Genomic DNA, 13,656 nt, shown 5'->3' with positions numbered 1-13,656 from the left:
ATGTTAAGTTGTGGGGCTGCACGGTGGGGCTGTTGGTAGTACTGTTGCCTTGCAGCAATAAGGTCCAGGGGTCTTTCTGCATGGAGTTTGCATGTTCTCTCCATGCATGCGTGGGTTCTCTCTGGGTACTCCAGCTTCCTCCCACAGTCCAAAAACATGACTGTTAGGTAAACTGGTCTCTCTAAATTGCCCTTAGGTGTTGCCCTGTGCCCAGACTGGCAACCTGTCCAGGGAGTACCCCGCCTCTGGCCTGTAGACTGCTGGAGATAGGCACCAGCTTCCCTGTGACCCACTATGGAATAAGTGATATAGAAGATGAATGAATGAATATTTGTTAAACTGTAATTTTTCAGTATGTTATACACTTTAATGTTTTTGGAGAGGATTGTGATTATATTATGTCTCTTTTAGAATAGTGAACATCTGATAGAAGAGGAGATAGGAGGAAAAAAGACTGATAGAAAGAAGAGTAAAGCAGGGAAAGAGCAGATGAGTGTTAGAAAAAGGAGGAAAGAAGACAGACATTACTACTGCTATTTATTTGATTTATTACTCTTATGAAATGCTAACAACAGTGTGGATAGACTTTCTTGCTATTACACTTGATTTTTATAGTGTAATTATGAATAAATATTTTTAAGTAAATGAAACTGTAACTGTACCAATGTTTTCATTATATCTTGATAACATTTATTTATTTTAATCTCTGAGCTGGAAATGTCCCCAGATTTGATTTCAGAACAAAGACTAAAACTACAGGTCCTTCTCAAAATATTAGCATATTGTGATAAAGTTCATTATTTTCCATAATGTCATGATGAAAATTTAACATTCATATATTTTAGATTCATTGCACACTAACTGAAATATTTCAGGTCTTTTATTGTCTTAATACAGATGATTTTGGCATACAGCTCATGAAAACCCAAAATTCCTATCTCACAAAATTAGCATATTTCATCCGCCCAATAAAAGAAAAGTGTTTTTAATACAAAAAACGTCAACCTTCAAATGATCGTGCACAGTTATGCACTCAATACTTGGTCGGGAATCCTTTGGCAGAAATGACTGCTTCAATGCGGCGTGGCATGGAGGCAATCAGCCTGTGGCACAGCTGAGGTCTTATGGAGGCCCAGGATGCTTCGATAGCGTCCTTTAGCTCATCCAGAGTGTTGGGTCTTGAGTTTCTCAACGTTCTCTTCACAATATCCCACAGATTCTCTATGGGGTTCAGGTCAGGAGAGTTGACAGGCCAATTGAGCACAGTGATACCATGGTCAGTAAACCATTTACCAGTGGTTTTGGCACTGTGATCAGGTGCCAGGACGTGCTGAAAAATGAAATCTTCATCTCCATAAAGCTTTTCAGCAGATGGAAGCATGAAGTGCTCCAAAATCTCCTGATAGCTAGCTGCATTGACCCTGCCCTTGATAAAACACAGTGGACCAACACCAGCAGCTGACACGGCACCCTGGGCCATCACTGACTGTGGGTACTTGACACTGGACTTCTGGCATTTTGGCATTTCCTTCTCCCCAGTCTTCCTCCAGACTCTGGCACCTTGATTTCCGAATGACATGCAGAATTTGCTTTCATCCGAAAAAAGTACTTTGGACCACTGAGCAACAGTCCAGTGCTGCTTCTCTGTAGCCCAGGTCAGGCGCTTCTGCCACTGTTTCTGGTTCAAAAGTGGCTTGACCTGGGGAATGTGGCACCTGTAGCCCATTTCCTGCACACGTCTGTGCACGGTGGCTCTGGATGTTTCTACTCCAGACTCAGTCCACTGCTTCCGCAGGTCCCCAAAGGTCTGGAATCGGCCCTTCTCCACAATCTTCCTCAGGGTCCGGTCACCTCTTCTCGTTGTGCAGCGTTTTCTGCCACATTTTTTCCTTCCCACAGACTTCCCACTGAGGTGCCTTGATACAGCACTCTGGGAACAGCCTATTTGTTCAGAAATGTCTTTCTGTGTCTTACCCTCTTGCTTGAGGGTGTCAATAGTGGCCTTCTGGACAGCAGTCAGGTCGGCAGTCTTACCCATGATCGGGGTTTTGAGTGATGAACCAGGCTGGGAGTTTTAAAGGCCTCAGGAATCTTTTGCAGGTGTTTAGAGTTAACTCGTTGATTCAGATGATTAGGTTTATAGCTCGTTTAGAGACCCTTTTAATGATATGCTAATTTTGTGAGATAGGAATTTTGGGTTTTCATGAGCTGTATGCCAAAATCATCCGTATTAAGACAATAAAAGACCTGAAATATTTCAGTTAGTGTGCAATGAATCTAAAATGTATGAATGTTAAATTTTCATCATTACATTATGGAAAATAATGAACTTTATCACAATATGCTAATATTTTGAGAAGGACCTGTATAACTGAAACTAATAAAAACTAAACTGAAACTAAGCATTTTCAAAAATGAAAAACTAAACTAGCAAACAAATGCTAAAAACTAATTAAAACAAAAATTAAATTTAAAATGTGAAGTCAAAACTAAATAAAAAATGAAAACTAATGAAAATTGCAAAACTATTAAAACCTTGGTCTGGACATACTCTTCTTTCGTCTCAATTCACCTGATCATAAATAATTACTGTACTGATACCCTGAAGAGGTTGTAAATCCACACAAACATCTAGAACCTGCAGGACATATGGTCTGGAGAACATAGTTGGCCACCTGTGGCTTAGGAGGATAGCCAAAAATGACCTCACAATAAGCTAGTCTAGAGAATCTACTCGTTCACAACACAGCATGCACAGATACCATTTCTGTCTGTTTTTACTCTTAAACAGATTATTTACAGTTGTTGAGCAAAAAGCTATGAGCTGAACTCACTGTGGTTTTGAGGCTTCTGCTTGGTCAGTCTGCAGCTTTTCTCCCCCGTCCACCTCCATGGTGCAGTAAACAATTCGATTTGGAGCAACTGACTTCAGCCCCTGGACCTCAACAATAACAACCTGGAACAGACATCAGAGGATACCAAAATATTATTCTTGAGATCAATTGTCAGACAACATTTTTAAAAAGTACCTTTTTGTTGACTAGGAATATCATACCACACCGGATTTTTCACAGTTTGTCCAATTAAAACCAAAATCATCAATGTATTTTATAGGGATTTTATGAGATAGACTTAAAAAAACGTCCTTGCAGTCTCAGCTGCAGGTTTGGGGTTTGTCACTACCAGCTATTGTACATCCACAGACTGAAATGTTTGCTCATTCTTCTTTGTAAAACAGCCAACCACAGTTTTCAAGTCTTGCCACAGATTTTTAGCTCGGTGTAGGTTTAGACTTTGACTGGACTATTCCAACACAAACATTTGGTTTGATCTAAACCATTTCAATGCATCTCTGCCTATATGTTTAGGGTCACTAATCTGCTGGATGGTGAACCTCCACCCCAGTCTCTAGTTGTCTGCAGCACCTAACAGGTTTTCCTCCAGGATTGTTCTGGATTTACCTCCATCCATTTTCCCATAAACTCTTTCCTGTCCCTGCTGAAAAAAAACATCCCCACAGCTTTAAAGTGCCACTACCATGTTTTACATTGGGAATTGAGTATTTAGGATTATCAACCACATAGTGTCGTGTATGTAAGCCATTTTTTTCCGATTTTGATCTAATCTAACCAGAGAACCTTCTTCCACACATTTATTGCACCCCATACATGGATTTTGGCACAACTGCAAAAAGGACTTTTCTTTGCTGTCTCTTGTCAATCTTCTGTAATAGCTAAATTTGTGGGGTATATGACTAATGATTGCCCTGCCATTCTAATCTCTCACCAAAGCTGTGGATCTCTGCAACTGTATTTATACTCCATTTACTATTGTTTTCATATTCAAAGTCAATTGGTTGCACTGGAGTTCATGTAACGGTATCAGAGTAAAGGGGGCTAACTACAAATGCACTCCACACTTTAATTTATAAGAAATATAAAACCATGTAATTTTAATTCCACTGTCCAAGATGTGCTACTTTGCATTATTTTTTCAAAAAAACAAAACAAAATCAATATTAGTTTCTAGTTGCAAGATACTGTGAATATCCTGCACTGTTAACTAACCTCTAAATTAAAGGACAGCACAATGTTCGATTTGGACAGGTTGTCTCCTTCGTCCCCTATATCCAAGAAAGAGTTATTCATGGAGGAGCGTTTAAGCTTCTGCTTGAAGTCTGGAACTCCTTTAGACACAGGCAGACTTTCCAAGTTAGCCATCAGCAAGTTGACAGAAGAACTTAACTCTTCAATGTGCAAAGCCTCCATGTCAGCAGAGACAAACTTTGGGTATTTCTTTTCCTGCAAGATATAGAGAGAAAAGTTGTCCTCCATTTGACATATTCTTAATCAACACATCCAAAACATATACAAACACTGAGCTTTACTGGTACAACACTAAAGTATTTATGAGCAGCCAATTTCAAATGTGTGACTCTTTTAAAACACTGATGTTGTGCCATAAATAGCATTTGAGAGTTTAAATATATTTTATGGCTATGACTTGAAAAGTCTGCTGGTCAGATATTTTTCACTATGTAAAAAAAATAGTTTCACAATTTCACAAAAAAACAAAATGCACAAGCTCAACACATTACCAAATAAACTAACTCTCACCCTGACAATCTTCTCAGCCAGCTGTAACCTCCCGTCCAGCTCCCTGCGGATCTGTGCAGCTTGTTCATCCACATTGTCAAGCTGTAAAATAATAAAAATTAAACAGAAAAGACTTAGAGTGCTGTCTAAAAGATAAAAAACATCCATATTTTAGAGGCAGATGAGGCAGTATAGTTTCTCTTTTCAATATGTGGGACCAGACCCGGCACTGGGGCCTGGGGGGCCAGGCCCGCCCCTTCAGGTATCTTGGCCTGAGCAGAACACTATGCAATGTATTACCCAAGACAACCAGCAGAGGGTGGTGTAGGCTATTAAATGGGACTTTGGCGGTGGTAAAGAAGGCACTTTGACACGGTACTATGCCAAAATGAGCTTTGGTTGTGCACAAATTCAGGGGCTGCTTCTTTCGAAGGCCGCATTTTAGGCCGATTACGTCATAGCGAGACCACTAAGATTGTCCAAATTTGAAGAGTCCTCCAAAGGCGGCCGACAAATGTGTCCTTTTCCCTAGATCTGAAGGATAGGTCCCGTGTGGCCCACTCTATTTCACAGATAATTGCGGGTCATAGTGCATTGTTCAAATGGAAGTAGCAATGGCAGAGGAGAGAGAGAAGCTGTGAATAAAACTGGATATATTACATTTTCTGTTAAACAAATTTAACTTTTAAAATGTTTTTAGGTGAGTGTAGCAGTGTAAAACTGAAATATCTGTTCAGTTGACCAACCTGTTGACCAAGATATCACTTAATTACAAAAGTGCTCCGACATGTTTGGAGATGTTAATAGCCAGCTTGCCTCGCCAGCTGTCAGCTGACCGGGGCGGTCGAGGCTCGCTAGACCAGGGGAGGTCACATGTCTCCCGGCCCATCGTTATTGCACTATATATAATTCAGTCAGATTCTATCTGATGTTAATATATGGTTTATTTATTATGCTCAACAAATAAATGGATTTAAACTTGGTTCAGAAAGATATTATGTTAGTGTTTAAGTTGTTAACACTTTTACCAATAAATTAAGTGGTATTTGTCATCAACATAGTTTATTTAGTATTTTTTTTATATCAATGAACATAAAAGTTATTTTGAACATTTTAAATGGCTGATTACTGAGCAAGAATAAAATTAAAAGATAATAAAACAAGAATATTCTGAAGAAAACATACTTGTATGCTTTCAGGAAGATATAAAGAGGTAAATAAAAACCAAGGGCAGTTATGTAGAGTGGAGACAGCAACGGCTGTCTGCTATGAAGCCGTCATCCAGAACCAGTTACAGCTTCATAAACTCACGAGCACACAAAGAAGATCCGCTACCAATAGGCAGTCTAACACATGACTTAGTTTCTGAACTGTTCTGCTATGCTGGAGCCTCAATGCTCTTGCTTTGCTTCTCTCCCCTCGGAGCTCGAGGCGAGAGACCAGCCTTCAAAACGTGCACCACTACGTTTAATGTCTGTCTGCTCGCTGCTAAATACCCCAGTTAAAAGCAAAGGGAGAGTAACTCGTTGTGTTTCATGTTACACTGCTCAAAAAAATAAAGGGAACACTTAAACAACACAATATAACTCCGAGTAAATCAAACTTCTGTGAAATCAAACTGTCCACTTAGGAAGCAACACTGATTGACAATCAATTTCACATGCTGTTGTGCAAATGGAATAGACAACAAGGGGAAATCTTTGGCGATTAGCAAGACACACTCAATAAAGGAGTGGTTCTGCAGGTGGGGACCACAGACCACTTCTCAGTACCTATGCTTTCTGGCTGATGTTTTGGTCACTTTTGAATGTTGGTGGTGTTTTCACACTCGTGGTAGCATGAGACGGACTCTACAACCCACACAAGTGGCTCAGGTAGTGCAGCTCATCCAGGATGGCACATCAATGAGAGCTGTGGCAAGAAGGTTTGCTGTGTCTGTCAGCGTAGTGTCCAGATCCTGGAGGTGTTACCAGGAGACAGGCCAGTACACCAGGATACGTGGAGGTGGCCATAGGAAGGCAACAACCCAGCAGCAGGACCGCTACCTCCGCCTTTGTGCAAGGAGGAACAGGAGGAGCACTGCCAGAGCCCTGCAAAATGACCTCCAGCAGGCCACAAATGTGCATGTGTCTGCACAAACAGTTAGAAACCGACTCCATGAGGATGGTATGAGGGCCTGACGTCCACAAATGGGGGTTGTGCTCACAGCCCAACACCGTGCAGGACACTTGGCATTTGCCAGAGAACACCAGGATTGGCAAATTCGCCACTGGCGCCCTGTGCTCATCACAGATGAAAGCAGGTTCACACTGAGCACATGTGACAGACGTGACAGAGTCTGGAGACACCGTGGAGAGCGATCTGCTGCCTGCAACATCCTTCAGCATGAGCGGTTTGGCAGTGGGTCATTAATGGTGTGGGATGGCATTTCTTTGGAGGGCCTCATGGCCCTCCATGAGCTCGCCAGAGGTAGCCTGACTGCCATTAGTTACCGAGATGAGATCCTCAGACCCCTTGTGAGACCATATGCTGGTGCAGTTGGCCCTGGGTTCCTCCTAATGCAGGACAATGCTAGACCTCATGTGGCTGGAGTGTGTCAGCAGTTCCTGCAAGATGAAGACATTGAAGCTATGGACAGGTCCACCCGTTCCCCAGACCTGAATCCGATTGAGCACATCTGGGACATCATGTCTCGCTCCATCCACCAATGTCACGTTGCACCACAGACTGTCCAGGAGATGGCGGATGCTTTAGTCAAAGTCTGGGAGGAGATCCTACAGGAGACCATCCACCGTCTCATCCGGAGCATGCCCAGGCGTTGTAGCGAGGTCATACAGGCACGTGGAGACCACACACAATACTGAGCCTCATTTTGACTAGTTTTAAGGACATTACATTTTGTAATTTTTCCAAATCCAGGCCTCCATTGGTTAATACATTTGATTTCCATTGATAATAAAGTGTGTGATTTTGTTGTCAACAGATTCAACTTTGTACAGAACAAAGTATTCAATGAGAATATTTCATTCATTCAGATCTAGGATGTGTTATTGAGTGTTATTTGAGCAGTGTATTTTGCTGAATTACAACAACACAGTACAGCTCGAAAACACCGCTTATGACCAGAGATTTCACATACGCTACACGAGAGCGTATGCGCGCTCACCTCCAAAACAGAACGGTTTCCAAGGAGATTGGTGCGTTCGATTTAATGGACTGGGAGACTTTACACAGGTGGTGCACAGACATAAAAAAACGCCACTTGCATTAGGACAGGACAAACAATAAATCACTTACCATCTACAGACTTTTAAATAAAGACTGCGAAAAACAACCGTTGTTTTTTTATTTAAATGAAATCAAAACTTGACCACAATGCAGAGAATAATAACTTCTTTGTTCAAAAGAAAAGACGGAAACTGAAGATGAAAAGTTATGCATCAGAAAATGGTTTATTATCGTTTCATACATGGCAGTTCTTTAACAATTGAAACAAATATATATATTCTACATTGTCAAGTGATTCTAATTTCTGCCTTATACAGACAGCCTACAGTAAAGTAAAATATTGATATGTTTTAATTAGTTTGAGTTTGGACTTTCCTGAGAGAGAGAGATCTCGAGGGGGCCACAGATGAGAGTAGCAATTAATACACACACACACACACACACACACATATATATATATATATATATGCCACAAGTGCCTTCCCAGCCCCCCTCTAAAGGGCCCCTAAGTACCGGCAAGAATTTAAAACTACTTTCACCCCTGTATATAAGAAGAACAGTTCACTTTTGTCATGTGAATGATTTCCAGTAGATAAAAAATGGAAAACAGATGGATTTTAGCCATACGGACAGATGGGGAGCTGGCAGCTTTGTGACTGCAGGTCACTTCAAAGATAAACATGATTTGGTTTGTGACAATCCAGAGTCCAACTGGGTCCATTAAAAACACAACCCCTTTTCATTCAGATTTTCAAATCACACCACTGAAAGAGGTCTTTTACAGAGAAGAAGCTGCTTAATTTGGCTTGAAGATAACTGAGCTGCAACATGACAGCAGCAGCCCTCCTTCAGGTGAGGTTAGCCATTTTTCACAATGAAGATAAAACCCACATTAGTATGCTCTTTACAGAAAAAGGTGGTTATAAACATATTAAAACATGTAAAATATTTACTTTGCAGCAGAGAGTGGTTATCAGTGTACCATTGATGATATAGATAGCTATTAGCATGAATTGTTTGGTGTGTTAACAGCAGTGTGTTGGGACCCAACCATGGATTTCAACATTAAACTCCGGTACAAACGTTTCTGGAACTTTCAAAATAAATTGCATTAACCTACTTCTGGCACAGCCAAGAAAACTGTAACAGCAGAGTTCCCATAATGCCACTGTCTGTATAAGAGCACCCCTCTCCAACAAGCCGATCTCTTCCACGCCAGTGATCATGGGGATAGGGGAGGGAAGCGTGATAATGTCACTTTGCTGGCAAACAGACAAACTCTTCAAACTGGATCCAAGGGAGTCATATGATCATCGATCATATGCACTAAGTTAAGCACTGATGAATTACTGTTGAAAGAACCCGGTATTCATTCATAAAAAGGGGTAAATTAAGGTATAAGCATTGCTTACTTTCTCTCTGAGGCATGCAGAAGCAAACTGTCCCAGAGAAGTCCTCTACAAGCAGAGTGAAGTGGTTTTCCCTGCCTGAGAGAAGGACAACAGGAGCAGCATCACCGTGGTAACGTGCAGTTTGGTCGGCCAACAGAGCGGCCGCCCAGCCACTGCTCCGGAGGTCAGCTGGAAGATAATCCATTGTTCACAGAGCTCTCTTCAAACTTCGTCGTCGCCCGGACAACTCCTCAGCATGGTTCATGAGGTTCGGTGTTTGGGCAGAGGGTAATAGTAAGGATTTCGATTGAAATGATCTAAACGTTTTTCATTTTTATGAAGTTATCTGCTGCACACGTGCTCAGGTTGTGTTCTTTGTTTGTATGTTTTTAAAGTTCAGACAAATTTTACTTGAAGGGTGATTTTAAACAGAAGATCGGCAAAAACGCACTGTCCGCCCTTATACATTTTAACCCTTTTATTGACGGTATTTTTAGAGGTGTGTGTTTGATTCTGGTGCTAAGCTATCAGCCTCCTTTGTTAGCTTCAACTGCTAACTGCTAAGGACACGTGCTTGCTGCCAAATAATATTTACCCAGAAAGGTTAGTTTTCAATCCAGTAAATAACGTGTCCCTAACATCATTTTACTAAATTTAATAACTAAGTAAACACCATTAAGCCCCATTTCTCCAGAAAGATGTGGCTCTTTTCCAAAATATTCTCTTAATAATATTTCTTTAAATATTATTTTAATAAATAAAGGCAGTTAATTAGACACCGTTGAGAAATGGTCATCCAGAAGGTTGGTTTTATTCAGCAGATCAGTATTTAAAACATTATTTTATTAAAATAATATTTTACCTGATCTTGCATTGTGAAGGGTTTATAGGGGCCTAAAGGTATGCTGATTATTGCCTAAGTTAGTTCCAAGACTAACTTAACTTCATTTCCAGATTCATCAAGATAATCCTTGGTTCTCAAACATAAATATTACATGGTAATGTCGCATCACTCTTTTGGTCATGGTTTTCAATCATCTTTAATCAACTTGTTTATATTGTACATAAACCATTAGTCTTCGTTATTCTTTAATTCTGCTTGGTAGTTTAGTTGGATTGTTTTAGCATAGTAAAGAGTTTGTTGATTGAAATATGTTTGACTTTGAGTTGACTTATTTTTGTTAATACATTCTTGTATTTTAAGAAATTGTGTGAATTCATTCCATGTGTGTGCAGAGTTTTGCTGTTCAATAATGTCAGAGCTCGTCTCACACCTTTGTATTTTGTCCTAATACCATCGCCTTACTGGGCTGGTATTCACTGGATAACCCTTAACAGACCGAAATAAAATATAAAAATATTAATATTAAATAATAAATAGATGCCTTGCAGCTGACGTCACACGCTCACCGAACTCTAGCCGCCGCCATATTGAGTACCTTCTTTGGTGCCCCGGTCGTCGAAGATGCCGTCCGTGTGTTGTGCAGTTGGGTGTGATAATAAGAAAGGTGACCCAAATATTTCCTTTTATTGCTTACCGAAAGAGGAAGAACGTCGTCAGAGATGGCTGTCAGCGATCAGGAGGGCTAACTGGACGCCGAGTGCAAGTAGCCGTCTGTGCAGTGCACATTTTGTATCATGTGAGTTTCAAAGCACGTCAGGAGGGCTAGCTCAAGCTACTGCCAACTGGATTTAATGTCTTGAACATATTTTTCAGACAATTAAGTGATTAGAATGAAACTGATTAGACACCGTGTGCAACAAATGCATTTGATATGAAGATCTGAATATTTAGCTTCAGAGATTGCAGTTGTTAGCTTAGATATCTGTCTACAGCAGGATCTTTGAGATTAATGTAGTATTTTTACATTCCATTCAATTGAACTTACGCAACATAATGACTAAAATATACAGCAATAGAAGCTAATAAGCTTGATGATATATTGTGCTGATCTTAGATTAACCTAGCAAGATGTTTCATTTCTCTGGTTTCTTCATTGTAGCTGCTTTGGACACAGACCTAGTTACATTAACTGAAACCTTTGTCTCATCAGGTGCAAAAAGCCAAAACCCACTATGCCCAGACTACGTGCCAACAATATTTCCTCATCTAAGTTCTCCAAACAAACGAAAGAGGATTTATCAAATGGCCAGGTTTGAACACACTCAGGCTCTAAAAAGAAAAAGAGCGGTGATTGATGCTGACAGAGGAGAGACAGGAAAAGCAGAGGACAGACAGGAGGTGGATGGCAATGACCAGCAGGATGGCCAGGTATGAACACACTCAGGCTCTAAAAAGAAAACGAGCAGTGATTGATGCTGACAGAGGAGAGACAGGAAAAGCAGAGGACAGACAAGAGGTTGGATTGGCGATGGATGGTTCCTGTACCAATGCTTCTTGCCAAGTCACAATTAAAAGACTCAATGAAGAATGTATGAGATGAAGGACTGAAATCTGTAAACTCAAGGGTGAAGTAGATTCATTAACATTCAGTAAAGAAAGTTTCCAAGGCAAAGATGAGAAAGTCAATAAGTTAACTGGCCTGCCTTCTTACTGTAAATTGATTGTTGTATTCTCTTTTATATCACCATTACTTAATGTTAAGTCATGTTTGTCACCTTTTCAGCAGTTTTTACTAACATTAATGCGCTTGAGAATGAATTTACCACTTTTTTTCCTAGGTCATTGTTTTCATACATCAACATCAGCTGCTACTAGGGTTTTCAACAACACACTGAATGTTATGTATTTCCGGTTGTGTAATATTATAAGGTGGCCAAGCAGAGATTAGATTTTAATTAGTCTTCCCATGTGTTACACAAAAAACTTAAAAACTTGCACTAGTATTATTGACTGCTTTGAGATATTCACAATGACATGCAGAATTAAACATCCCAACCCACAAAGTATTTCATTTTAAAATAAATCTGACTTTTGTTGATCAAACAATATACTTGTTTCATTATTACAATATTAAATGTTTTAAAGGTTTACTACTGAAGAGAAACATGAGAAACATGTCACCATTTTTCAATTGTGATTTTAATAACGCACAAAATTAAGACAGGATTAAAAACAAGACAAGAAAATCATCCCACATCCTCATCTTCCTCTCCTCACAATGTAGATTTTATTTGCAGTAGTTCTACTTGAAATGAAATATACACTGAAAGAAGAGATGGAAAGAGGATAGTAAGGAGGAGAGGAAGGAAGGGAAGGAGAGAGGCAGGAAGAGAGGTTGAATATTCTAATTCCAATTATCTTGTTACAGTACATCAAAATAACAGAATTGGAATTAGAATATCCCTCCTCTCCCACTGCCCTTCTTCTTCCCTTCCTTCCTCTCCTACTCTTCCCTCCTCATCTATGCTTGTCCCTCTCCTCAGTGTAGATTTTATTTCAAGCATATTATTAGAATAAGAACAATAGGGAATAAAGAAGGCAGGTTAAACACAACTTTAAAAGATCACAAGACAATTGCAGTACCTTAATAAGGTATTTCGACTTAGTTGGAAAATAACTCGAAGTGGGATTACTGGAATGACACCGTGTTTATAAGTGGAAAACTCTGGCATCAGAACAAAAGGAAACAAAACCTTAGGCTAAATATTATTGAATATATTTTTGTTATGTTAGCTTTGTACAATGTCTGTTGCATAACAGTGTAGTTCCTCAGTTTGGCTTTATCTTCCTGCATTCATAACATTTCCACACTTTTGGAACCCTTGTCATCTGCAAGCAAGACCTGTGAAAGTGTCCTCGCTTGCATAGTTTTGATGCGCGGATGACTACATCCTCTGGAGCTCCCTGTGGTTCACCACAGTAGCATCCTGAATGTGGCTGTTTCTCTGAGATTGGGGAGACCACTGTGCATGGTACCGTGTAGTACTTTCCCAAAGGTTCTGGCAGAAGTCTAGTTTTGATGAACTGCATTACTCTGCTGTATGTCTCACTGAAGAACACGTCATCAAACTGAATGCGTTGTATAAACATTTCAGTGGGACTCCACACAACAAAGTCACAATACTGTACACCTGCAATATGCATGTGGGCTTGAACTTGTGACATGTATTTGTGATTTGCAGAAGTTTGTGTCAGTGTTACAGCTGTTGGCAAGAGAGCTATTTTTGAGGGTAAAGGGACATTTTATTTCAAGCACACCTTTACCATGGCAGACACATGTAATGATCCCATCTGGCGATGCACCGATCCATGGCAAAGATGTGTTGATGATGAGGCCTGCTGTTGTCACCTGGAAATCTGTGTGATGATCTTGCAACGCTTTGATGTAATGTATCCTTGCTACTGGCTCATTTAGATTTCCCCATCTAGAAAAATGATGTTACACATGAATTAGATTGACTCCTACTTACAACAATCACAACCTAGAGTATACTACTTCACATCTAAAACCTGTGCATTAGCAGTTATGCAAACATGA

General features: G+C 40.2%; 1 protein-coding gene across 1 annotated transcript in view; it reads right to left on the bottom strand.

The window, feature by feature from the left end:
- cadps2 (Ca++-dependent secretion activator 2) overlaps positions 1–13,656 on the bottom strand; it is a 347,960-nt gene that overhangs the window by 236,174 nt on the left and 98,130 nt on the right. The window contains exons 4-6 of the mRNA XM_047345888.1: positions 4,617–4,697; positions 4,068–4,301; positions 2,835–2,956 (exon numbers count right to left, since the gene is read on the bottom strand). Of these exons, the coding sequence (XP_047201844.1) occupies positions 2,835–2,956; positions 4,068–4,301; positions 4,617–4,697 (437 nt within the window). The remainder of the gene's footprint in view (positions 1–2,834; positions 2,957–4,067; positions 4,302–4,616; positions 4,698–13,656) is intronic.

Source organism: Girardinichthys multiradiatus, chromosome 2, assembly GCF_021462225.1.
Source record: "Girardinichthys multiradiatus isolate DD_20200921_A chromosome 2, DD_fGirMul_XY1, whole genome shotgun sequence".
Classification (NCBI taxonomy): Eukaryota; Metazoa; Chordata; class Actinopteri; order Cyprinodontiformes; family Goodeidae; genus Girardinichthys; species Girardinichthys multiradiatus.
The sequence above is the reverse complement of the archived record's forward strand: the minus strand, read 5'-3'. Positions and strand labels throughout refer to the sequence as shown.